Genomic DNA, 24,559 nt, shown 5'->3' with positions numbered 1-24,559 from the left:
CATTCCCAGTTAATCAACTTCTGTAAGCACTGGAAAGACAACACTGAATAAAATATTCAGGCCAGAGTGGGGAAAAAATACACTGCAGGTAAATATGAAAAAGAATGACAACTAAGAGAAAAAGATCTAAGTGCTCCACAATCAAGTACGCTGTCCCCGATTTCTACTTACAAACTGAGTTCATATCAATACTTGCAGTAAGTTGGTCATTTGCAGGGTGGGCAGTCTGCTGCAAATAAACCTGTGCCATCTTCACCTTCGACTCCAACTCACTGGACCTGAATAAACTCTGCTGTGAAGGGCATCGTATCTCTTTAGATGCTGCTGTGCTCCTATCATGGCTCTCAACGTTAACTCCACCATTGGTCTTAGGAACACAAGCGTCTACCAAGATAAAAAGCCACGCAGATATAATCTAGAACGCAGCCAGAAAGCTTGAGTAAAGGCTTTATGTGGATACGCTCAAGTTCTGGGCATACAGGCAATCCTAGGATAGCAGCACAAACATTGTGCAGATGCAGTCCCCATACATTTTTTTTTTACTAAAGGGATGGCTACAAAAGAAGCTGCAACAAATTCCCACACACGTGTGAGGAGCTGACTCTTTCAGAGAGTTGAGTATTTCCAAACGTCTTTGGCAGCCCAGACACCCACAACACAACATACATAAGAGCTTCCAGCTGTATCTGGCCTGTGAGCCACAAGTTTCTGGTCTCTTGTCAGGTACTAGGAAAAAGCAAAGCTCTCAACCTTCCAGGCACAAAGAAAATCATTTAAACTGAGAGGCCAACAGGGGTCAGCCCTGCCTTAGAACAGAGGCAAAGACGAACACAGTCACACAGCCCTTCCATCTCCACGGCCTGTGGCACAATACAGTCAAAAGCCACATTTGGAAAATACACAAGGCTTGAATAATTAACGTTATAAAGCAACTCCAGCAATGAAAAAGCAATGAAACATTTGGCAGCAGAAGCCTTCCAAAGGAAGCTTCTCAACTCTCTGACATTAGTCCAAATTCATCTCAGTTCTGGAATTTTATACCTGAAAGAAGCATGGAAGAGATCTGGTGGGCTCTGTGCCCTTCTCACATGCCCACACGCATTCTGAAATGGAACCAAGTTCCTTGTTTGTGCATCACAACTAGTGGCTTCAGCACTGCCTGGACGTGGCAGCTGTAGTACTTGCTGTCCCCCCCCGGGATGGCCCGTCCAAGACAAGCTTGGTGTGAAAAGTGGCACCTTCAACAGTTGTCAACCTTACTTGTGGGGTGTTTGTCTACAAGACAGTAGTTTTTACTAAAAAGGGTCATATCATGAAAAAAGGAAAACAAAATCCTTCTTTGAGGAAGACTCTAGGTAGTTAACGGATGTGTCTAATGCCACCCTCTGTCATCTTCCACCACGAAAAGCATGAATGCTGCAAAGGACATCATATGCCAAGGAATATATGCAGGCTACAAAAGCATAAAAGAGAAGCTCAGGCACTAAAGGTAACACTGCAAACAGCTGAATATACAAACAGTCAAGAAGTGGCTGTGCTTGGCTTGGATGTCTCTATTGCTGTGCTAATTTCAATGGTGAAACAGAGCAAGTGCTTCACATACAGCATCATGCCTCAAATAGGCACGCACAGCTCCCGCTGATTGCAGTAGGAGCTGTGCGGGCACGCTACAGAGGAGAAAGGAACCCTTTGTGTCATATCAAACACTGGAGGATCCATTAGATGATCTACTTTTTAGTCACACTTTATCTCATGATCAGCTGGGCTGGAATACTGAACACATTGTCAATTGTTTAATGATGGACAAATAAAGCTACAGACTGCAGTTGATGTTGATGAGCTATTCATTTTATCAGGGCAGAAAGCACTGCAGAAGAAATGCTGAAAAGTGTAATCAAATGTTGAAAAGTATTTAATACTGTTTCTGTGTCATTGTGGCCGTGTCTTTTCACTCATACTTTGAGATAAATACATAGCATACCCAGTAACTTGAGTGTGTGTACACATACACACATGTAAACTCATGTAATTTGTAGTCTATATTTCTGAATAAAAAACATTTACTGTTTTAAAAAAACTGGCTAATGCTAACCCTGGAAAGAAGTATAAATGTTTTGGTTTGCCGCAGATTTCCTGTGCTTACTGAAACCTTAAGAACTGAATATTGCAGGTATATTCCATACACTACAAAAACATTAAAGAGAAAGGTGAAACTCAACCCTGTAAAGAAAAGTTCTACTAATTCATTAAAAAAAAAAAACAAACCCAAAAAAACAAACCCAAACCAACAAACCGCCCACTGTACTGATGATGTGCCGAATTCCACAACAGTTCTGCAGCCAAAATGGTCTCCCAAGATCTGCTACTTATTCCCACCTTCTGCTCAGTCTCCTGAGAAGCCACCGGCAATAACTAACACATTATCCATACAAGGACTTCAGTATAGTGTAACAATTTCAAACCCTCCACTTTCATTCTAAAATGAAGAAATTATTAAACAGAACAAAGCAAACAGAAATCATTCTCTTACATAATTACTGAGAAGACCCCAGGCCAGATCAGGAGCAGGGCAGAAAAGCTTCCAGATTATTTTCTGTCACTTTAAATTTTCAGTTTCTGTAGTCTTTAGGAGTTTATATTTGCTCACCCACAAAAGTGTGTCTGATTTTACTGCTTTGCTATATATACACTCAGAAGTTTCCATTTGAAGGTTGATTCCTTATGATACTGCAAGAAAACCCAGCCTACAGAATTTTCTTCTTTCAGGAACCCAGGAATCACTTGTTCCTTTGGAAAAATGTTCATGTTCGGTATCAAAAGAAGATGCAACAGGAATGAAATTTACTGATTTTTTTTTTTCCCATACAGACAGCAGGTGCTGCAAGCGACTAATATACTCTTTATATAAGCAAAATAAAGATACACGGTTGCAAAGAAATCACGCATTTCAATTGATTCTAAATAGTGATGAGAAATCTGTGTTTGGCTATTCTGATTCTTTCTTGTCATGTATATGCTTGCTGGTAGGCTTAAATGGAAAGCTCTTAACTCTCTCTTCCAGACATTAAATGGGATAAACCTACTTGCAAGGGTACATTTCTTTGAGGTTTTACACATAGTGGCACCATTTACATCTGAATCAAGAGGTGTGAGACTAACCATTAACAAAGCTGAATCTTGTAACACTCCTCGCAAACAAACAGGTGAACAACCACATAAAGCACGATGTAAAAAGAAATTAAGTCTAAAATGACCCAAGGTAGGGGGTGATTTTTAAACCACTGCTCATAGTTGTTTCTCTTCTTCTATCATAGTGGGGAAACCTCCGTCCCTCCTTCTGAATATATTTCCAGACACGTTCAAATCTCTACTGATGTTAAAACATCATTAAAAGAGAATACCATTAGTCTACCTGTCAGTTTGCCACAGCAGAGCATTTTCTGGCACTTGGCAAGTCATTCCTAGAGGACTTATTCAACATATGGCCAAATGTTACATAGAAAGTAAACCAACATATGCTCAGTGTGATGGAGGAAAGGAGGAGGAAAGCAGAAAGTATAGGTAAAAGTCAGTCTCTGGTAGCATTCACTTTGTCTTCCACAAAGGATCAGTCCAAAGATTCTATGTCTTTGTCTTCAGCCCTATAGCATTTGTCTGCAATGCTGGGAGAACAGTCACATCTACACAGTCTGTAGCTTTCTCTTCAGCTTAAACCTCCTGATTAATAAGGCATTCACCGTATAGTCAGTCAACACGTGTATCACACCTGCCTTTGCTTCCTCCCTGGCATATCGTTTGTACCTTAGCAAATGCTTTGACGGTACTGATGCTGTGACTCATGCTTCATGTGTAGCAAAAGCATACCTTTGTGAAAGCTTTATCAACCAGCTTTTTTCAGTTTCTTCTTAAGAGAAAATTAAAATATTTTAATGTTAAAGCTCAGAAATTTAATGGCAACATACCTTTTTGGGTCAGATTTTCAAAACCCATACTGTTTTGCTTTTTCAGTCACTTCTGGGACCAAAATTGCACTCAAGTTTGTGGAAACACAGATAACTGGGCTTGAAGTTCTGACACCTACATAATCCACCACAGCACAGAAACAAGAGAACAGCAGTGAACCCTAAAGCTAAAAGCAATTCACTGCCAAACAATAAAGTTCTGGGAATTGGGCTCAGCAATGTTTTCCTTCTGTTTCCTTATAACTGCAAGAAAAGATAAGCCAGTTGACAGGTTGGGGACAAAAGGAGCTTTTGCAGTTGGATCTTTCCTACCAGCACAGGTAGTAATTTGAGTTTTTGATGGTAATGGGGAGAAACCAGAGCCTGAATTGAGCCTATGGAGGTTTCACTCATGCTGCTAATCAAACTGAAGCCACATTGATCAGTCACATACATAGTTACAATAGCAGAAAAAGATGGTTCTTTCTTCCAGGATTTTATCTGTTACCATCAGTAAAACAACTGAGTGCATGCCAGGCACCATTTTTTAATTGGCAAATATTGTCCAGTTGGTGGGTGAGGTTATTGAGAAACTGGAGATGTTGTAGAGGTGACAACTCAGTAACAAAAAAACCTACAACACCTATAGGCTAAACAAAGACACTGAGAACATGTTTTGAAAATGTATTCTTTCTACCTTAACGCTTTTACAACTGGAACTACAAAGGGCTACAGCACAATCTGTGATCAAGCTAAGTGTTAGAGGCTGGAAGATGGTTCTGCTGCTATTCAACTGAAAGAACCAAGCCGTAAAAATGCTGAGGGTGCATTTTAACTTTAAAGTTAAGCTGCAAGCCAATAAAAGGATGCTCACGCACTCTTCTTTGCCTCTGCCACCCACCTCTGATTCCCACCAGGACAGCACTGCTGCGCCCCCAAACCACTGGTGTCTCTCCAAAGGTGAGTCAAACACCTGCAATACTAACATGCAAATGCTGGGGGTGGCAAGATGGAGGAAAAACGGGAGTTTAGCACTGCAAGCTTTCAGTGACAAGTGGTTCAATGAGTCTAAACAGACTGTAGTCCAAGAAACACTGGGCCACACTCCAAGATCACACTGAGACTACAACTAGGACTCTGACGTCTTTTCATCCATCTTAATGCCCTGTTACTTCTGCAGGGTCATCAACATGTTGTAGCTCACAGTATGGTTACAGATATTCTCTGAAAGCCAGGAGAGAGATGAGCTGCTTTGTTGTAAATGAATCTATATTCTCATTTTTCAGCACACGGTATTTAGTTTCTCAATAATCAATGCCACCAGTTATTAAGCTATTGCATTACTGGCTGAGGAACTAATGTTGCAGGTTTCGTTTGGCTGTATTGATCAATGCCTTCTTGGTTTGGTCTCCAGACATCCACTCTATCTGGAAAGGTATCTTGCAAAAAACAAAACGCATCAAGCCATGACTTTTATTAATTTTATCCTGGAAAAGAATATTACATGTCCTCTGCAAGCATTTTACTTCAACTACAGACTATACTATTTACCCCTTAGAATTAAAAATTTGCATCTGAAAGAAGATATTCCTTCATCTGATTCAGGAGATTACGTTCAGTTGTGAAACCCTGCATGTTACTTTAGCTGGCAGAAGTCAAAGAGCATATTCCAGACTTCATGCTGAACTGGATCAAGGGCAGTCACATCAGCTTTGAACAGTCTAGCATGTCCATAGTGAACAATTAAAAGCCCCGAAGAGAAAGATGTTTACATCACGAACGCAGAACACGTGCATTAGGACAGTAGTGTCCCAACTGTAGCAATACAGGGCTACGAGAAAGCTGCTGTAACTAGCTTGTACGGAGCAATGATCTAACAAAACTATACTGCTTCTGGAGTAACCTTGTGAAGAGTCAGCAGAAGGGTCTCTAAAGGAGAAAGAATCTTCCCAAATGAAGATTTCCATTTTAATCCCATTGAAACAGCAACTCCCAATTCCCCACAGAGTTGGACCTTTGCTTACACAGACTCCAGCCATCAACTAGAACAAGCGTTCCATTCTTGAACATTAAACTTTCAAATCTTACTGCTTTCAAACTCCCTGATACTGTGAGATGGAAGAAAGAAAACCTCACTCTTATATCGAAGGTAACACATCTTTTCTTATAGCAAATTGTCACATCTACAACTGCTGTCAGAAACTGTAGCTCTGCTCAAGGCAAGGAAGCCAACAGAGCTGAGGGGCTCTATAACTAAAGAGGCGGGAGGGGATATTCCAGACCCAGGGAGCTGCTCTCCTCCTCGGGGCTCAGTCTGTGGAAAGCTGAAGGAACAAAGAAGGACAAAGCCTGCTACCTACGGTACACATACTCTTGAACTCCCCTGCACCTTCACCTGTTACATTTTCTCCCATCCACTTGAACACAGTGAACTGAACCCCACTCTGCAGCTGGAGCATCATGACCTGCAGCCAGGCTTCTGAGGTCTTCCCTTCATGACATCCAGACAGGGACTGTGCTTTGTGACCTTCAAATAGGAACACAGTCCCCCAGGGGTGCTTTGGCCCGTTTACACTCATTGCTAGTCTTTGTTCAAAGCCACTGCATCTACAGTCCTATAACTACGGAATGCCTATGCAAGATACAGATAGATTTCCCACATTTCATTTACCTTGCAAAAAGGAGAGAGGCCAAAGCCTTTAGTACCTAATAATTTTAAAAACACGTTCAGATTCTTAGTTCAAAGCATTTTCATCTAAAGACAAGCATAGTTTCATAATTTGTGTCTCAGGCTATCAGTACAAGGGCACAGATAATGGGATAAATTATGTGGTTTAAAATAGAACATACTACGAGCAAAAGACACTTGATAATTGAACAAGTCCCACCAAAAAATCTGTGGATTTATCTGCCTAACTCTTATTTCTTTCCATTTGTAGTTGGACATTACTCAAAGTAGTTAGTAATGCAAGATAACAACACATGAGAATCAGATAATGATACTACAAACAAAATTATTATACCAACATTTAACATCATGAAAATTAATAACCCTGGAATTCTGAGGATTTTGCTAAAAACCCTCTAAACCAATTATTTATTAACAGTTAGGGTGCAGTCCCTACCAGCGTAGAATGCTACTTGCAGAGAACACTTGATAAGCACACTAGGAATATTAAAAGTGCCATTTGAACATATCTTTGTGTAATTCAGACAAACCACTTCACCGCTTACAGTGCTGTATCTGATTGAGTTGTTCCTACTTCAGGGAACAACTTTTTATCATTTCAAAACAAATTGTTCAGACATAATGGTCTCTGACAAAAGAGCTGTTCTATAAGTTACTGCTTAAGCATCTCTTAAGTATTTGTATATACCTTTTTTTTTTTTGAGAAGCACAAATACACAGAGTACATGTGTAAATCTCCACCTTTCCTTATGTAATACGAATTTTGCATGCTTGCTTTCTGCAAATGAAATTTCCTAGTTTCAAATGCATTGCCTTTGAGTGTATCAAGTAACGTGACAAAATAATGAAAGGTTTCTGCTGTTACAATGAAGGTCAAAATACAGTGGACCATTTCTTTTGTCTCACTTCTCAGGATGATCAGAGCATTGAGGCGATAAGAGGGAAGCTAGTGCTTTTATGTGATGCAGAATCATCAAGCTGTATGTCCAGTCATTGCCTGGTGCTGCACTGCAGCTTCTGAAACAAATCCTTGCCTGTCCCCAATGACATTAGGAGAGCTCAGGGCCTGCTTCTATTTTAAAAGGACAGAAGCATTTTCCCTTTAAGGTTGAAAATATTCTCGATAGCGGTATCCGCTGTTATTGTTTTGAAAGAGTCATCATAATTTATAATGGTATTAATTTATTAAACACATACATGTGGAAGTTAAATAAAGTGATAGGAAAAAAGTGTAAATAGTATGCATGGAGCCCACTGTGAATGCAGATGGAATTTCTACGGTTCACCTGACGCTTGTCTGATTTAATGAAGACAGTAAATTGCACAGCACAGTAACTGCATTCCACGCTGCATACACCACCGTGCAGCCGTAGCTACTGGGGACAGATATTCCCTTTCTTCCAGCTTTATAATATTCTCTGTGATTTAATCACCACATGGGATATTGGAGAATAGTCTTTAGGATATGGGAGAAAGTCTGTAATGTAAGCATACTAGCTAGCTAAACAGATAAGAGGAAAATTACCAGGAAAAATTCTTATTTTCCTCACCCCTACCCTCCCCAAACATCGAAGTTGAAGAATAGATGAATTCTTTGTCTGGTTGCCATGAAAACTAAGAGATGTAGCCTTACCTCAGAGGAAATGATGTTATGCTCACACAATGAACAAAAAATGAGAGCTGCATGGTCCTACCTCAGCAACACAAAGCTGAGTCAAAAGAGAGTCTTTCGAAAACCCAGACACGTGTGGATTCTAATCAGCTCTGTTTATAACGTATGATCATAGTTAATTGTTCATTAATTCCACCATGTCATTTGTTCAGAGATTATACCCTCCACATAATGAATGTTTTGGGGTACTCTCCAGCAGAGGAAATTAAAATAGATAATAGCTGTGATTTTAAATAGTCTTAGCAATCTTAGGTTTTAATCCATTGACCTAAACCAGTTTTTAAAAGATTTCAAAACATCAAAAAATTGTCTATTCTCTTGAAAAAGGAAACGCACATGTGTAAATCAACATGCCTACAGAATTGACGTGTTTCTCTCTAGCACCGGGCCTCACCCTGATAGCCACCTCTGTACAAAGCCTTCCCCTGCAGGGGATGGGAAGGTGGAGGGCCTCAAACCTCCAGGTGCGTAATTCACTCCCAGTTCAAGCAAGCAGCCCAAATTTTAGTTAGTTACAATTAGTATTAATACCATTGCGAACGTTGAATGGAACAGCCACTAAAAAAGCACACAGCATGAAATGCCTGTATTAATGATAATGGGAGTATTCATGTTTCACTCCTGGATTTAGGAAAACACTTCAGTAAATTAACTTACTCCAGTTTACAAAATGAGACGTACTTGCGCAATGTCACAAAGAACACGCTCACCTGAATAACCCCGATACTTAACTATTTTACTGCTTATTTGAGCCTCCAGAATCACGGATGTGTCAAGAATGACAGTACATGCTTAACTGCCGTCACCATGGGCTTGTATTTCATTTCACTTGCAGTCTTAGGGTAAGCTGATCCTTAATAGTTTATTCACAAGACTGAATTTGCCATAGGGTCATGATGTATTTGGAAGGCTGTCACAAAGAGAGCAGTGTAAGTGATTGAAATGGCTCTCTTTGCTCACAGCATTAAAAAAATCTGGGAAAAAAACCCACCATGTTACACAGAGATTATTTTAGGAATCCCTTGCTGAATATAAATGACACATTGTAATCAGAATTTTCAGCTTTCCAAAATACTTGCAAAGGAATTTCAAAACAAAAAACTTTAAAATAAAATCCTTTGGTTCAACATGCCAAAACAAAGCTGAGTGACTTGTTTTTTCCATTTTCAAAATTTAAATCAGCATTTAATGGGTTGTTTGGGGTTTTTTATTATTATTTTTCAGAATGTGTTCATCTTGTTATTGACTTAAGTACTTGGTTGAGCTTAAATCAGATTTGTCACTTTAAGCATATTAAACTATTTTTCAAATTAAGAAACTCTTATCTGAAAAAAATGGCCTGAATTAGTTGCTAGGCTTTGGCCAGTACGTTCCAAATTTACATTTGTTTGTGGCATACAACTAACAGCCAACAGGAGAATTTGTATACTTACATTTTACATATTGGATTAATACCTCTGTAACACCAGGCATATTAATGAGTGAATTAGCTGCTTAATAAGCATGATTAAATCAATAATATGCATGTAATTATCAGCTGTAACTTAGCACTAGGTAGCCTTCCTTGCCTTATTTAATGGATTTACTATTGTTCCCTTCTTCAAGGTTTTCTCACTATCAGTGGTTGACCCTTGTTTACTGATGTACAAATAGTGGTAACACGTTTTTTGGTTTGTTTTTTTTTTTAAAAAAAAAAGCACCTATGAAGAAAATAATGTCTTTGAAATGCCAAATTTTGGAGTTGATCAGAATTCCCACTATTTCAATCCACTATTTAAGGTAAATGATGTCATCTCCAGCTCACAGGTGCTCACACCCAACCTGGTTTGCACAGAGCTGGAATAACATAGCATTTCAGGATGGACCTTTTTTCTAAAATCTCTCTCTTCTGATGGGCTAAGCACCATTCAACACATCACTTAAGACTGGACTCAGCTTTAAGCACACAGTGCTCCCTCTGTACTCAACTGAATTACAAATAGGCTTAAACTTAAGTGCACTCTTAAGTACTTTTATGGATAAGTGCCATAATATTTAGCATTTTTGACTAAACAGACCCAAGAGAAGGGAAGCAAAAATACGGTGCAGTTTGCTTAGTCATTTGGAAGCTCTGAGAAACAACAGTGCACCTTTTTATTGTCTGTTTTCTGTCTGAGAGCACAAGTGAAAATTAAATAAAGATTTCAAAACCAGAAGCTGCCCAAAGTTTTTCTTTCCTGTCAACTCAACACATAAAGCTGATCAGCCTATCGAGTTGCAAAATATTTTGCTTTCTGAAAACTGAAATCCGTGGCCAGCACATAGCATCATTTTTCCCTATGCATTTAAATTGCAACAGCTAATACAGAGTTTGCGGCTAGACGTTTTAAAAATCAAAGCAAAGAGAAGCTTTCCTTCATTTAATGCAAAGAACTTAGTTCTCGGGAGGGAAAGATTTATTTAAGTCCCTCTTTCTGATGAGATAGGTTAGTTCCCCTCATTTTGTAGGCTGCGCTCCAAGTGGTTTGACTTCCTCCTATGTGCTCTCCCATTGCATTTGGCAGCATCATGCAGGAAAGACAACAATGCCATGGCCCATGGATCGAATGTTTTCAAAAGTCAGTCCAAGTACAATGTAACTAGACTTAAAGACATGCAGCGTCTTTTTAAGTGAAATCTTAATGTTTGTAATACATCAGAACAGAAGAAAAATATTCTCTAAAATACCAGCAGTATGTTAACGACTCAAGGCTGAAGGACCAGCTTTTTCCTCCACTGACTTCACTGGACTGCTAGTATGCAGCACCAGGACAATCATCAGTCTCCCACAAAATATAACTGCCCTTTTCTCCTTACAGCAGGAAGTCTGAAATCCAGCATCATCATCACTGATCTGCTACTAAACGTTCTGGTTCTGCGACTTGCAAAAAGTCCATGTTGTCATTCTGAGGCTGGTTAATACACTCCCTCTGAGTTACCTCTGACCTTGTCCTCTTTTGCCACCACTCTTCCCCTCAGCAGCCATTAATGTCTCTTTATCAAACAGCAGGATGAATTCAAAACAAGGTTGCTACATATAAAACCTAAATGTACTGCTAGTGAGTCCTGCCTTAAGCTACGTAGCTCTAATCTGTAACTGCCAAATATAAGAACTGTAGACAATCGCATTTACTGAACCACAGTAACCGGCTACCCGTGAAATAAAACTGATTCCAGGCAACCCTCATGTTAATAACACTTCATATATTCAATTTATGTTTGCATGAACAAAACTATCTGAGAGGCAATGGACTGAATATTCATCTGAACAATAAATGCATAAAATAACTGATATTAACAAAATCAAGTGCTGCTAGTTAACACACATATTTCTAAAAAAAATAATAAAAACTGCCATTTTGAATAATACAGACAAAACTGAACACATGGGAAGACCCAATGTATTGCAAAGTTTCAGTCAGAAGCCTCCAAAAGCTCTGGCGGGGCTTTCAAAAGCCGGCTAGCTTTGCAAGATCTCCCCACGCTCCCTCCCACTTTTTTTTTCCTCTTTGTGTATTTCCTCAGTCTTTCCCTAACATATTGTTTAGTTTGAATATTAACATTATCTGTGACTTTATTTTTCTTTTGAGATATTACCTTTGGTCCTTTTTCAGGCAACTCTTTCAGACAACTATTTTCTAGGAAACAGGCAGGCACAGCGAGCATGTCTTGTGAAAACTAGGACAGAGATTCTGACTTGTCAAGAAAATGTGAGAAAATTTTACTGTAAATGAATAAGAAACACACAGAAAGACATTAAGCTGAATTTTGTTTTCACCCCTAAACTTTAGGAATTAAAAAAAAAATTAGTTAGCAGATTGCTATTTTGTAGGCGTAAATGAATTGCTCTAATTTGTACCAGAAATATTTTAAAACTGACAAGCCCTGATTAATTTGTGGTTACCTCTCTGCATGCGGACCTTAGCAAAGCACTAGGCTACATAGCCACAGTATAAATTCATGCAACCAGGTAAATAGATAAGAGATCTTATCTTTTTAAGGACTTAATCAGATGCCATCTCTTGAATGTCCTCCAACCAATTAAATTTCTCACCCTGCTTTATAAATCTAGAGGGTTTTTATCTTTTTGCCTCCTTCGATGCCTGAATTTCTTCCCCTAACAAGCCAGCATCTCTGTCTGGGGAGGAGAAGCTCACAAGGACAACTGCAGTCCCATGGCAGCAATGCAATCAGAGAGCAGCAGCCCTGCAGGCAGCACTGTTTGCTCGCTTGCAGTATGGCTGATACTCTCAGGGAAGAAAGCCATCCCCTTAGCCATCTTATCAGCCATACATCACCTTTACTGCTCATAAAGCCCGTCTGCACTGTCCTGAAAGGAACCGCAAACGTCCCTGAACTCAGCAGGGTTTGGAGCCCAGTCCCCAGCAGAGACTGAATTTTTGCTGGCTCTCTCCTATTCTGCTTCTTCCTCTCCCAGGTTTTATCTACTGACTCAGCCTGGGCAAAATATTGCAGGTTAATAAGGAGCTCTTCAGGACCAGGGGTTCATCTCCCAGCAGCTAATTACAGCCCAAATACAACCAAACTTCTGGGTCAGCTGCCCCAATCACTCCTGTATCTCCCCTTTAATCGCTGTCCCCATTTCAACAGCAAGGCCCTTTTTGATGCTCTCGTTCCTTTTTTCTCATCTTCCTTTAAATTGGCTTGTTTTAAAAGTGCACCAGCTTTGTTTGCTCATTTGCATTTGGTAGTAAACAAGGAGAAAGGGGCAGCTTTGCTGTTGGGAACAAAGGGCTACAATTTTGAACAGCTTCCCTGCGGATCTTGTTTGGTCACAGCATCTCTTGGCTTTCCAACCCAAGGCAGATTGTGCATGTGGCCTTTCAAGCTGAATTTATTGCATATGTTCAGTGGTTCTTCTAATTGGACCTATGACTTGACCACAATTCAGTGAGTTTAGCTTCAAGGATAACAGGCACGTAGGTCAACAAGAAGATAGATACAACGTTATAAAATACACTACATTTAGCCATTTTAGATTAAACTCATGCACTTCTAAAACCAGGATTTGGGCAATTTTCCTGTATACCGGGTGGGCTAAACAGAAACAACTCAAAGAGCTTTACAAATTCCTTGTCAACACCACACATTTCTATCTACAACTTAACTAGTATGATCAGTCGTTCTAAAACAGCCTTTAGCCAATAGCTTAGTATACTGTATAAAAGAAAATTAATCTAAATAACAGTAAATCGGATATTTATACTAAATACCAAGGGCCATAATTAGAATTGTTACCATGCATGCTTCCTCTCCGCCAAAAGCTTTTTAAAAACCGTATACTTCTTTAAAAACCACATTTCTCCTCCAGAATTATGGCAAGACACCAGCAAAAATGTTCCTGAGAGCTGTGGGCACAGCCAATAGGTCACACACCAGGGCAGCACTGAGCAGCTCTGAGGTCGTTAAAAAAAAAACACTATAAACCCTGCATAGGCCCTATTTTGTAACAATTGTCCTTATGCAAGGCATGCAAAATATATTCTGTATCAAAACCAGAAAAATAGTCAGTGCTTGCCATTTGAAAAGAGGTCCTTAAAATGCACAAGAAAAACACAGCGCTATTTTACAGAGAGGAAAACCAGAGATTAAATAAACTGCTTAAGATCAAACTGGAAGAGTCCATAACTGTTAAAAAGCGTTGGCTTTTGTTGCTTGGATGACTTGGAAGTTTGCATACTTTTATCTTTTACGTGGGTAGTGTGTGCTGAGTGTGCAAAACATTTATTAAGCCTTCTTTAAGCATAACCAGACATTCTGATATTACAAAAAAAGGTAGACAGGAAAATATCAGATAGGAACATCAAACAACATACACTTTCCCATAACTGTTAAAAAGCGTTGGCTGTTCCTCAGGCTGCCCTACTTAGAAACTTTGATTGTGCACCCACTGTCATGAGAGATGTTTTCCTCTCAACATCTTTTTAATCTTTTCAGACTGGTAGAAAAACAGCAGTCTTTAGTTATCAGAATTTTGATGCTTAACAGCTTCAAAGTGCTGGTGGTTTCAAATTAAATCAAGTGGTAGGAAAAACTAGGACTGCAGGTATCCAGTGCATTTACTGATTCTCCTTGAAGATGTTTTCTTGGCTTAGATGGTACAAATGTAAAAAAGGAAGCCTTTCCCACCCACTTCTCAGCAATATTTCACTATGGGAAGTTTTAACTTTTCAGAGCCTTGTGTAAGAAAAAGGAAACTGTCCACAGCCAGCCACCCCTCCAGAACATACTATCTGCTACTGCCTGGTCAAAAAATGCCTGTTTTGAGAGAGGCATCTGCAGCACTACGAAAAAGTTGCATTTACTCACACATAGACTGAGGGTCTTTTTTAACTTGCTGCACTGTGAGGTGCTTGGTACATATCTTTCTCCTCTTGGGGGATCTTTCCCCTCAGGCACGGAGAGCACTCCAGGCTTATTTGCCTGTGCTTCAAGGTCTTGTCAGCAGTCTATTTCTGAATAATATCTGCATTAATTTTCCTACAGTTTGGGCATGAAAACATTACACTCAGCACCAGAGATGATTGCTAGATTCATACAAATCCCAAGGGGGCAGGAGAGCAGGTTACAGACTCAGATCACCCAGACACTGATATTTCCTCACGGGCCAATGGTAAATTCAGCTGATGAGATGGTTGCAAAAGCTAAACATTAAGCTAGTGATTAATGAATGGGAAATGATTGCAGTTTCGGAGATACCATGGTAGGGTCCAGAAGGAGTGGTGATGCAGTTATAGGAGAAAGAAAAAAGCTGTGTGGGAGAAAATAAAATTATTCAACCTATGAAGGAATCTCATTTAAAGCTATGAATGCCTATATTTTTAAGATACTCTGATTACAACCCTGGAAAAATGACTTAAAAGTTATACACCGCTAGCTACAGTCAGTGACTCAGTTCCACCTTTGCCTTCTGTTAGGAAAATGCCCTGTAAACTCATGTTGGGAAATGGAGGGAATATCTATCCAGTGGATATTGCACAGCTCTGCTTTTCTACAGGTTCCCAGAGAACACTGGAGACCATCTCCAGATTGGTAAGCTTGGGAACAACATATGGGACACATCACTGGGAAGGACAACTGCCCAGCTAGCTGTGACAATCGTGCTTAACTGTAGAAACTCAACGACAGTGTTATTCTGTGTCCTGACATTTACAAGAAAATGAACCCATGTGCTTAGCAGAAAGTGAATTCCACAACTGTATCTTCTACCAAAACCGAATAGGGCAGGTAAAATCATGGCTTCTTAGAGGGTACAGACAGGATAGCATCACTGTGGTTTCTCATTTTAATGCTGCCTTTAAGGAAAGCACCTTAGAATATAGAAATCAGTGTGCTCTAACTGAAAGGTAGACTTCAACAACTGCACTGACTTGTGAATTATTCTGAGCTTTGTGAATTCAGAACGTGATGCAGAAATTCCTGGTGAAGCTGTCATTTGAAGAATTTCAAAAGAAAAGTGGCAGAAGTTTTAAAAAGACCACTTAACTTTTTGATATGTTCTATCTAATGAGTTCCTCTTTCAAATGTCTTTTCATTAAAAAAAGATTTATAATTCCTTTATGAATCAATGACAGAAATGAAACAGAATCATACTGTAAATTACATAAGTGAAGAAACAAATTATTTATAAATACCCACACAGTGCACATTTCTGAAAACATCATTAACAACTTTGTGGACAGCTTCTCCCTAAGGATCCAGCCCAGCCAACAGCACTGGCAATGGGCTGAACCTGACTTTCCAGGAGCGACTGCACAGGAGCAAAGGGAACCTGCTTCCTCTGAAACCAAACCCCCTGCAGCACCAGGCAACCTCTCCCAGTCGAAGTGCTCCCTAATACAGATGGAGACTCACCGTGGGAAGCACAGAGACTTTGGAGATGCCTGACTCAAGGGCTATAGATGGACTGGTGCAAAGCACATAGATGGGGAAGTCACAACTAAATGCCTGACTGCCACCTGCCCTCCTGCTTTTGCCCTGCACACGCACAAACTCACTCACATAGTACATTCATTCCATATCTGTTTTGCTGTGTATAAATCCTTTACTTGTAGTGGGTATGAGTTTTTGTACTCAGCCCAAACTCTTCTGCAATCAGAGCACAAAGATGCCATGCAAGCAGCTCTTTACAAGAGCACCATCCCCAGCTCAGCAGATCACGTCATCATTCGTGGAGAAGAGTATTTGTGTTACACCCCATGGCTACTCCTCAGTCCTAGTGAACTATGAGAGTACTTGAATCCAGATTGGTTACTAGTTGCTTGTAGTCTATCAGAGTTCAAGGATTTGCATAATCATGGTACTATCTTTTAAAATACGTTTCTGCAAAAACAGCCACTTCAGCAGCTCCAGGAAATCTTTTCACAGTGCAACTACCTGTCTTCTCTTCTGACTTTCCTCTCAACTCTCTTACTCCAGCAGAGCCTGGATACTTAATAACATCTTATTTCAAATGCAGAGGCCAACAAGGTTAAGGATAGGGCTATAGCTCACAGCTGAGCTGACAAGATTTCACAAAAAAAGAACGCACTTTTCTGCTTTCAAAAATACCATCCATATTCTACAGAAATAGAAACAATTGACATATTATACCCTCATTCCATCTATGCATGTGTACTTAAAGGGGTATTACAAGTGTGGAACACATGAATGTAATTCAAGCTCATTTAGTGACCAGTGATTTTTCCCTCAATATGCACCAAAACTGAGAGCTGTTCAGAAATCCGTTCAGAATCTACATATAAGCCATCGTGGACTTCTTTGCAGAAAGCAGGCAGTGATTTCCACCAACATTGGATCAGGTATCAAAGTGACACACGCGTCCCTTCCTTCACAAGGGAACCAAGTGACAAGATCTCAGTTTTTTTGGTATTGTACAAATGACTAATTCCATAGGTGAAGCACCAGGCACACCTGGGAGCCTGCCTGGCTCCCGGTAGAGATGGGGCCACCAGAGACACCAAGTTTAATGCTGTGGATGGAGATTTTTATTGAGGTAGCCTCCTCCAGCCACTATGATATATGTCATGTCACACCCATGAAAAAAATGCAGACAGTGCATCTGTATAACTTGCCATGATGGGGCAGTGGATGCCCATTAAGGTACCGACCTTAATTTCCTCCTTGTGCTTATGAGCAATTGGTATGTTAACAGAGGCCTCGGGTACTGCCACTTTTATAAATAAGTAACAACTTCTATAAAGTCCCATTAATTCCAGTTGGATAAATATGGAGTAAGATATATTCTGTATAAAATAGGATTTCAGAATTTGCACAATGAACTAACCTACAATACCCATACTAATGCTTTTCAATGAAAAATTAGGAAGATACTGAAATGAAAAACACAAGCTTTAAAGTTGATAACTGTGATGGCACAACATATAATACATTAGACACTTCAGCTGCCCAATAAACTAAAATCCAAAACCGTGAATAAGACATAGCTGAACAACCAACAAGTTAGGTAAAATATATCATTCAGGTCATTAAACCATAAAAAGTTTCCTAAAATACTGCTCAGATGAAGGTGACTACACAGTACAATATGTCCTGTATTTTTCTGCAGCTACAAAGGCAAAATAAAGGTTTAGCTCTGGTACATAATACAAAGGCATTAAACGGCTTACATACATCTCAGAGCACTAACAACCTCATGCGGGAAAAATTCACGTTACTGAACAGTCATGACTTTCTAAATAATGAAGAACTTCAGCTTATTGGCAAAATTATGATTTTTTTAAAAAAAATAAATTCATCCCAGAGTAAATTTTCAATTAGCAAAACAATCTTATTTCAATCCAGTTCCACATTAGTCTTACTTGAATAAATACTAAAGAAACATTATGTTGGATTTCCCTTTCAAGTCACCATACAGTGATATCAACTTTTGTAAAAAAAAAAAAAAAACAAAAAAAAAAACAAAAAAAACCACAAACAAAAAACCAAACACAAACAAAAAAAACCACCAAACCAAAAAAACAGAAGCTGACCTCTTCCATGGAATACACTAACCAGCCGCCTTGCAAAGCACTGGCACAGAGCTCCACACAAGTACAGCGCTTAGGCAACAGACATACGAAAACGATTTTTTAAAAAGTGTTATACGATCCCAAACCAGAGATGCCAGGGCCTGATCTGCAGAATGCCCAAAGCTCTCAGCTGAAGCTGCAGGGCTCAAGGATATTCGATACCTTTGAAAATGAGGACATTGCTTTAAATTGTCTCACATGCACTGAATTATCCTCCGAAGGCACCTATCTTTTTCCATTTAATATATAGTGCTATAGCCTAAGTTAGATAACTGAAGTCGGGAACAATGTGAAGCAACTGTAAAGTCTCAGTTGAGCTCATTACCTGAACGGGCACCCACACATCCCAGTCTAACAGGGAGGTATTATTTCATAGAGTTGCTAAAAGGCCTAAGAGGTTTCCAACTCGACAGGCACACTGGGCCAGATGAAACGCTTAAGGCCTGGTTCTCTGCGCCTTTACAATGCAGTCCTGTGTTAGCCCTACTGCCCCAGTCAGAAAATTCCCATTACCACATTACCAGTGGCCTAAACAGCTGCACGAGGCACTTCAGCAAATCTAGTCCTTTATTACCCACACTTCCATTCAAATCAACATGGGAATACATCAAGCTTTGTATGGGAATTAAGTAATGTATTTTTTAAAAAATACAACTCACAACTCGGACTTTTTTCTTCTCTATTTCTGTTCTCTACCCACATCACACACAGCAAAAGCTTAGTTCTTAGCCCCTGTTCCAGTCAAACTAGGTCTGATTGAGTCTAACACTCAATTTTAGCAGGTGTTTAGTCAGTTCCACTAGTCAACAAATATTTAGGTTCTCAGTAACAAATATTTAGTGATTGGCCAAGGGGAATTGTATCAAAGTAGGTGCAACTTGTCCTAAACCCAACAATTCAGGCAAGTTAAGAGGTTGAAATTAGCAGTGCTTTTGACTTTTTTGACAGAACTGAATATTCATAATCACGCAAAGAGGTTTTTTGGTGTTTGTTTGGTTTTATTCCCCAAAGATTATGTTTGGTGAACAGTGATTTAACTTTCTTTTGCTTCAAAAGCATCCGTTTTCCCTAAAAGAGACATTTGCCCCTCAGCTGTCCCCCCCCAAAAAACCCCAAATAAAACCCAGCCTGGGTGGAAAAAACAGATGGATAAGATACTCCGTTAATACCAACCAGGTAGTTGAAACAGTATTGATTTACACTCACTGAGAGTCCAGCTCTAAATCTAGTCACTGAACAATCTTCCTATAATGGCGAGGTTGCTCACTGTTAGTCCTCCCTGTTCCCCATCTCCTGCCATCACAAGCTGGTAACATTAAGCATAACGTGGTTTATAACCCAAACTGGCATTTGCATTACAAATAATGGCCATCCATTACAACGGGACAATCCTGAGGTGTTGAGAAGGTGAAGAGGAAAAGGTGAATGTTCTAAAGCTGCCAAAATAAAAATGTAAATGTATAACAGTGCAAATTTTTTTCTGGGTTTATAAAGAACAAAGTAACACTGAGCAGTGCCCACTTCAAATGACGCTGTAGTGCTACCCACACAATACAGTGCAATCTTTTAATTCCTTTGGGGGTCATCTTCAAAGAAGGAATTGTTTTTCCAGCTGAATAGAAACTCTCTTTCACCACCAAACCCCATGCTGGTAAGAATTCAACACTGCTAGTAGATACCCCATCCACAAGTGCCTCATAACATCTATCAAAAAAAATCTGTCAATTATTTAATTAGATTTGCCTCTAACAGAGCATCATGTCCAAAATCAACGATATGATCGAAATTTTCCTAGTACCTAGGAAAGATTTGCCGAGTTCAACAATTTTTTCCTTCTGGTCCTAATCCACATCATCTTTTGATTTGCTGTATATCATGTTCTCAAATGTTAGAGCAACATCTGCCTGGTTTGTGCCTTAACACAAATGAGTTACGGAACAATCATTTGTGCCTAACCTGTCTTGATTCTACTACTGTCAAGTTCAAATGTTCAGAAAACATGAAATAGACCTTGCTAATCCTGACATTTGTTTAGAAATCATGATTTAAAAGAAAAAAAAAGTAGATGGGGATTTGTACTTCTTATCTGAGTTAAAAGCCCTGAAACTCACATTTCAAGCTTTACCTGATAACTTCTAGGCTTGGTTGCATGTGAAAACTGCAATTCCAACCTGAATTGCTTTTTAAGCCACAGGGCAGTTCATCACATGCGCCTGTCAGAGACAGAATTCTCTATTTTCCTTAAACCTGTTTAATTATGACTGTGAACTAAACCAAAGAAGCCACTTGCACTGAAGCTAGTCTGCACACAACCCTTTGCTCAGCTTAATTGTGTGGGTGCAGATGGTGAATTTGAGGTTGAAAACCTCATGAGATTTGTACTGAAAACCTTGACAGCCCCGAGAGAGCTGAGTGGAAAGGAAACAGTGGGAGTCTCACAGCTAGGATATGATGATGCTCTCCTGGGGTCCTGCTGCCCCTGGGAGGTGCTTCCAGCTCTGCTAACTTGGGCAGTCCAAGCCATCTCCCACAAGCCCTTGCAGCTGGCAGCACAGCCTAGCCCAGGAGAGGCACAAGCTCCTTGAACCCCCATGAACAGCCGCACAGCTACAGGTTGATCATTCCTGACACAGCATTCCAATTTAGGAAGTTAGAAAATCACAGGACGAGTATTTGCAGCATACCTGAAAGTTTTTAGGTAAAGCCTTCAAACACTGGAGCCTTACGATGAACTTATCAGGATTTGTGACATTGGTGTCCATTACCGTCCCCGCTGCCCGCAAGTTTGCGGCAGCAGAGGATGTGACAGCAGCAGCCTTTAACATCTCAGAGATGGTAGCAGCCAGGGTTTGCATTACGATCAAGCTATTGTGTGTTCCCAAAGAACATGCTAGCTCCTGAGCACTACACGCAAATAGAAACCACTTCAGTCCTATTGAATATTGTATAAAACATAAATCATTGAGTATGTGCCAAGACCTGTCCTTCTCTTCTACTATGTACTAAACAGAGAACACAAAAAGAATTCAGAGATTTCACCTTTATTTTAGGAACGGCACTGACTAAGCAACTAATTTATTTCCAGACATTGTCATAGGATAAACAATTTCTAGTTTTCACAAACCGTGACAGAGCCACACTATAAGGAATCAAGCGAGCCATCCTATCAATCACTTATTATTAAAGGTGGTTTGGCTTGCTCTGTGATACCATTCGAGGCTCAGGTCTGCCCTTGGGTGTACTCAAACTATTTAGAGTGTAGGACACTGCACAAGCATTCAGAAGCAGAACTGCTTGAAGCTGTAATATCAACTTGCATAGAATAAATGGGAAACCTGTATAATGCAGATCCTTCGCTGTACTCAATTCGCTTCCTGGCCCCATCCCTTTCTCTTACATGAGTGAAACTACTTTCAGCTCTGAACCTTCAGAAATGTCTTGAATTCAGGCAAAGAGAAAGAGTACAGTGGGCCCACAGGGCACAGAATCTCTACAGAGCTAAGTGCAGCAATTTGAAAATATCTCATGTTGAAATTAAACGGCATTGGATATAACGCAGGGTTTTGTTTTGTGTATATTTTTAAAAAGGTCATTTTTCTCATTCAAGTATTGAAGCAAGCCTTAACAGAAACATTATTACACTGTAAATTGCTTAACCAGTCAAAAGCAGTGAAATATTACCCTCAGACTGCAATCGTCAAACTAAATAGGAACATAAATCAGCATGACTGTTGCTGGTATCATCAAGTCTAGGACACTGGGTGCTCCCACCAGCCTTACTTTCTAACTATTGGCTGCCTATGTCTCCTTACCGTATAAATTATCCAGAAATGTTAGCACTCTCTGCTGTTGCAATGTGATTGGAAGACCCTAAAGGATATTTCTGTATACTGCTTAAGCAAAGGGTTAGCTTTGTGCAGTATCATGTGATCAACAAAAAAAACCCCAAGTACTGCTTGCTTGTAGGTGGTGCAGAGGAACAAGAAGTGACTCACAACTCATAGTGGAAAAATTGGGGGGAAAATGTTTTAAATAGTCAGGAAAGTACAAAATGGCAAACCACAATTATTGGACTTCCTACGCCCCACGTACTGGGTGGCAAAACCACGTCTTTGTTACGAGAAGACTGATGCCCAGATGTATAAATTTTAAGTGAAGCAATTGCTGCTTTTTGCTCCATTCTCCTAGTAGATAGAGCCTCTACATGCCCTGAATCTGCACAGGCCTAAGGAAACCCAGAAAGAAACTGGAATAAGCTACCGAATTCCAGTGTGACACAAAAGGGGTGGGGGGGAGGAACCCAACAAAAGCCTTTTGTGGAGCAAAAGCTATCTATTTTATCTCACTATTAAGATGCAGAAATAAAACACTGAAAAAAAAAATCCACAAATTTGAGACTAATAGGCTGATATTTATCCATGTGCCACTCCGGTTGCTAAGAGATTGCCTTTCTACAGCACCGTGCTGTGTAAACAATAAAACATTTTTGTCCACAAAGCAATTGTCTCACCTCACTGAATCAAGAGCCCCTTGCTGCTACATCCTTTCTATATTGTTCTAATGACAAACTGTGAGAAAGCACCCTCACACAAAGACAGTATATGGATACGGTTGAGCATGCTATTGTTAAACTTGAGCACATTAAGTACAACGTGGGCTTCCTGCATCACGAGTAGAGTTAGCTGAGAGACTATACATTTTAGCTCACAAGCCATAGGTAAATATGGGTTGACAGGCCAGCTCCTAAAATTGTTAATTGCTGTGGTCATTTTCACCCGGGGGGGGGGAGCAGGGAACATCAACCCTGATAGCTACACTACCAACCCGCACATAACTTAAACAGCAGACAAGAAAAATACTTCTAATTCAGGCCGGTTTCAAAAAGCAGTGCCTCAAAATCATCCCCAAAGACAGAATCTTATTTTCACCCTTTCCTTTATATTGGAAGATGATTCAGAAGATCGTTGTGTATGCATTCAGACAGAAAAAAATACCTACAGCTAACATGCTGCAGTATATTCGCTGCAGCCATCTAAGCAGTCTCCTAATGTGCTCACTAGAACAGAAGGCAGTGGGTTTCTTAGTGCTTTTCATTATGTATAGTACTGCCATGGCAGAGGAAAAAAGGGAAAAGGGCAGAGAAATGCTGACTCTCACCCAGCCAAAAGATGCACATATGTTAGAGGAAATCTACATGTCATTTAAGAACCACATGCACCACTTCTCTGAGTGTATGAAGATTATCCAATCCCCCCTTAGGGGGATTTCACAAAGGCACGCAGAAATACTACATACCCAGGTTTCTGTTATGACAACCGGCTTCTAGGTACGTTCTTGGAAAATTATAACAAAATACAGCCAAAGACAAGAAATCATGGCAGGGCCTTATTTCTATGGAGCAGAGTACAAGGTGTCATTTTTAAGGACATATCCACAGGGCTGCCAAAGCGGCTGGCCTCTTTATCTGTCGTTATGCCACAAACCATAACTATTTTGCTTTATATCTTCGAGAGAAAGAGTAAGACTGGAATCACACAGAGGCTCCTGAACTGAACAATGAGCAATGCAGTGCCTACTGAATTTCTCGGATCCTAGTGTGCTGGAGGGTTTTCTGCAGCTAAGACAAATCTACAGCAGAGAAAAACCAGGTTCTTCGATCTCAGTCACATATTTCCCTAACAAAAGAAAGTTGCTAATAACAGATTGTTACAGCTTAATTCTGTAAAACAGCTCACCCTCAGGAAACAAACACCTTATTTCTGTAACGTTATCCCAAAAATGGATGTTTCAGAAGCCAAACATGTGACAGTCCCAACACAAAGAAAAAAAAATCTGCCTCCACACACATCCCCTTAAGTACATGTATATAAGGCTAAACTATTATGCTGTTAAAGCTATGAGAAAGCACAGCATTTGACCTCTCATCATGGTTACAAACTATTTTCAACTCACAGGCAGTTTGCATATCACGGTAACACAAGTGATTTTTCTGGGAAATGAATGCACACCTTCTGCATCACCACTGCAATCAACTAATATCCAATTAAACATTCAATTGCTTTGCAAACCCCACAGCCATGGTTATCAATGCTATTTTACAACATTAACAAATGATTCTGACAGCTACCAAGTTACACACAAGAACGAGCTTTGATACTTCAATAGCAAGGTAAGAAAATTAAAACAA

The 24,559-nt window shown here is 39.9% G+C and overlaps 1 protein-coding gene across 1 annotated transcript in view; it reads right to left on the bottom strand.

The window, feature by feature from the left end:
- Nucleotides 1-24,559, bottom strand: part of ANK3 (ankyrin 3, node of Ranvier (ankyrin G)) — a 209,713-nt gene that overhangs the window by 185,012 nt on the left and 142 nt on the right. The window contains exon 2 of the mRNA XM_009889813.1: nt 10,168-10,189. Coding sequence (XP_009888115.1) covers nt 10,168-10,189 — 22 coding nt within the window. The remainder of the gene's footprint in view (nt 1-10,167; nt 10,190-24,559) is intronic.

This window comes from Charadrius vociferus, unplaced genomic scaffold, assembly GCF_000708025.1.
Source record: "Charadrius vociferus isolate BGI_N301 unplaced genomic scaffold, ASM70802v2 scaffold738, whole genome shotgun sequence".
NCBI classification, from domain to species: Eukaryota; Metazoa; Chordata; class Aves; order Charadriiformes; family Charadriidae; genus Charadrius; species Charadrius vociferus.
The sequence above is the reverse complement of the archived record's forward strand: the minus strand, read 5'-3'. Positions and strand labels throughout refer to the sequence as shown.